Below are 2,783 nucleotides of genomic sequence, written 5' to 3'. Positions count from 1 at the left end.
TTCATTCACAATATATGTTTTATACTCAAAAAGACTTTTTTGACACCAGTTCTTCAGAAAGATCCAGTTATGGGAAAGAAAGCATTTGGAGTTCTTCTAAGAGCAGACTGCATAAATAGTTATCTGAAAGAGGAAAGGAGAATGTGAGATCTTAGAAAAATCTCGATATCCCTAACAACGTTTCCTTTGCCAATGCTATTGCCCCTGCCCAGGTGGCTTACCACCTGCCCTTGCCCCTGCCGCGCCCCCGCCCCGCCCCTGCCCATGTTGTTGTCACCGCCCCCATTCCCTCCCTTGTTGCTACCCACGTGATGCTGACGCAAGCAGTGCGACTGCGTCATTGTGTGCTCTTCAGCCGCAGCCAGCGGACGCCAAATCTTTTCCTCTGCTTCCGGGTCCAGGTTGCTGACGGGTCCAGGGTGCTGTGGGTCCAGGGTGCTGCCGGTTCCAGACTTCTGTCGGGTCCAGAGTGCTGCCTCGTCGAGGGTGCTGCCGCATCGAGGGTGCTGCCGCATCGAGGGTGCTGCCGCATCGAGGGTGCTGCCGCATCGAGGGTGCTGCCGTATCGCAGGTGCTGCCGCATCGAGGGTGCTGCCGTATCGCAGGTGCTGCCGTATCGCGGGTGCTGCCGCATCGAGGGTGTTGCCGTATCGCGGGTGCTGCCGCATCGAGGGTGTTGCCGTGTCGCGGGTGCTGCCGCATCGAGGGTGTTGCCGTGCCGCGGGTGCTGCCGCATCGAGGGTGCTGCCGCATCGAGGGTGTTGCCGTGTCGCGGGTGCTGCCGCATCGAGGGTGTTGCCGTGTCGCGGGTGCTGCCGCATCGAGGGTGCTGCCGCGTCCAGGTTCCTGTCGAGTCCAGAGTGCTGCCGGGTCCAGATTGCTGCCGCGTCCAGGGTGCTGCCGTGTCCAGATCGCTGTCGGGTCCAGATCGCTGTCGGGTCCAGGCTGCCGCGTCCAGGGTGTTGCCGCATCCAGGGTATTGCCGGGTCCAGGGTATCGCTAGGCCCAAGATATCGCTAGGCCCAGGGTGTCACTAGGCCCAGGGTATCGCGAGGCCCAGGGTGCCGCCATCCGCCACTGCCAGGCTTAGGGTGCCGCCATCCGTCACTGTCAGGCCCAGTGTGCTGCTATTCGCTACCGCCATGGCCCAGTACAAGGGTGCCGCCAGTGAGGCGGGCCGTGCTATGCATCTGATGAAAAAACGGGAAAAGCAGCGGGAGCAAATGGAGCAGATGAAGCAGCGGATCACTGAGGAGAACATAATGAAATCAAACATTGACAAGAAATTCTCAGCTCATTATGACGCTGTAGAGGCTGAACTCAAGTCCAGTACTGTGGGTCTTGTAACCCTGAATGACATGAAAGCTAAGCAGGAAGCTCTGGTGAAGGAGCGAGAAAAGCAGCTGGCTAAAAAGGAACAATCTAAAGAACTTCAGCTAAAGCTTGAGAAACTTCGAGAAAAGGAACGCAAAAAGGAAGAGAAGCGGAAAATCTCTAACCTGTCCTTCACTTTGGATGATGAGGAGGAGCCTGAGGAAGAAGAGGAAGATGCAGATGAGGAAGATGTAGAATGGGAAAGCAATGTAGATGTGAACAAAAATAGACATGGTTCCTTTCTTCAAAGAGCTAACAGTCTACGTAGAGAAGCAAATCCTGCAAAGAAGAGAAAATTGGGGAAAAACCCAGATGTGGACACTAGTTTTCTTCCTGATCGTGACCGAGAGGAAGAAGAAAATAGGCTCCGAGAGGAACTTCGGCAGGAATGGGAGGCTAAGCAGGAGAAGATTAAGAGTGAAGAAATTGAAATCACCTTTAGTTACTGGGATGGTTCTGGACACCGAAGGACTGTAAAGATGAAGAAAAGGAACACTATACAACAGTTCCTTCAGAAGGCTTTGGAGATCCTGCGAAAAGACTTTAGTGAGCTGAGGTCAGCAGGAGTGGAACAACTGATGTACATCAAAGAGGATCTGATTATACCTCATCACCACAGCTTCTATGATTTCATCGTCACCAAAGCCAGAGGGAAGAGTGGCCCACTCTTTAATTTTGATGTCCATGATGATGTTCGCCTGCTCAGTGATGCCACAGTTGAGAAGGATGAGTCACATGCAGGAAAGGTGGTGCTGAGAAGTTGGTATGAGAAGAACAAGCACATCTTCCCAGCCAGCCGTTGGGAGCCCTATGACCCAGAGAAAAAATGGGATAAGTACACTATTAGATAAGCACCTATAAAAGATAGCATGTGATCTGTCACCTCTCCTGCATCCCCACAAACCCACTCCCTTTTTCTTAGGTGTGACAGAGAAAGTTAATAGTTCCTTCTAACCCTCCTTTCCTCCTCCATTGTGGGACTTCACCTTTCCCACTGGTTTTCTAAGTGTTTTTGGGTTCCCTAAGTCCTCTTGTTCACCTGGGAAGCTGACTTTGGGACTTGTACAGACTGGGTGGGGTTGTGGCAGAATTGGTCCCTGCATTTCTATTCCCTGATTCTATCGTTATTTACGTGTTTCTTGTTTTAAAATAAAGTTTTGTGGCAGAAAAATGTACTCTTGCTTTAAAAAGGATACACACGCGCGCTCACGCACACAAACACACACACATACTGTACATATATGATATGTGTGTATATATGCATATATGTATTAGAATTATAATATAGTTCAAGGCTGGATTTAAAAAACAAAACTTAACAGAATGTTAGGTGAAAAGTACTGCACAAAAGCAACCTTGTTCCTTATTGTAGCTTGAAAACCCAGAGGCAATGGATGGCCTCAAGCAGA

General features: G+C 50.9%; 2 protein-coding genes across 2 annotated transcripts; one reads left to right on the top strand and one right to left on the bottom strand.

Moving 5' to 3' along the window:
- Positions 1-1,036, bottom strand: LOC127549840 (uncharacterized). Its single transcript, XM_051978223.1, has 2 exons — positions 309-1,036; positions 1-123 (listed from the first exon to the last, which is right to left on the bottom strand). Exons 1-2 carry the CDS (start codon positions 969-971, stop codon positions 97-99), a joined length of 690 nt encoding a protein of 229 aa, XP_051834183.1. The 5' UTR covers positions 972-1,036; the 3' UTR covers positions 1-96.
- A 17-nt stretch (positions 1,037-1,053) lies between these two features.
- On the top strand, positions 1,054-2,545 carry LOC127549839 (protein FAM50A-like). The gene has a single exon (XM_051978222.1). It carries the CDS (start codon positions 1,143-1,145, stop codon positions 2,223-2,225), a length of 1,083 nt encoding a protein of 360 aa, XP_051834182.1. The 5' UTR covers positions 1,054-1,142; the 3' UTR covers positions 2,226-2,545.
- The last annotated feature ends 238 nt before the right edge of the window (positions 2,546-2,783 follow it).

The sequence above is a fragment of the Antechinus flavipes genome, chromosome 2 (assembly GCF_016432865.1).
Source record: "Antechinus flavipes isolate AdamAnt ecotype Samford, QLD, Australia chromosome 2, AdamAnt_v2, whole genome shotgun sequence".
In the NCBI taxonomy this organism is placed as follows: Eukaryota; Metazoa; Chordata; class Mammalia; order Dasyuromorphia; family Dasyuridae; genus Antechinus; species Antechinus flavipes.
This window is presented reverse-complemented; position numbering and strand designations above follow the sequence as displayed.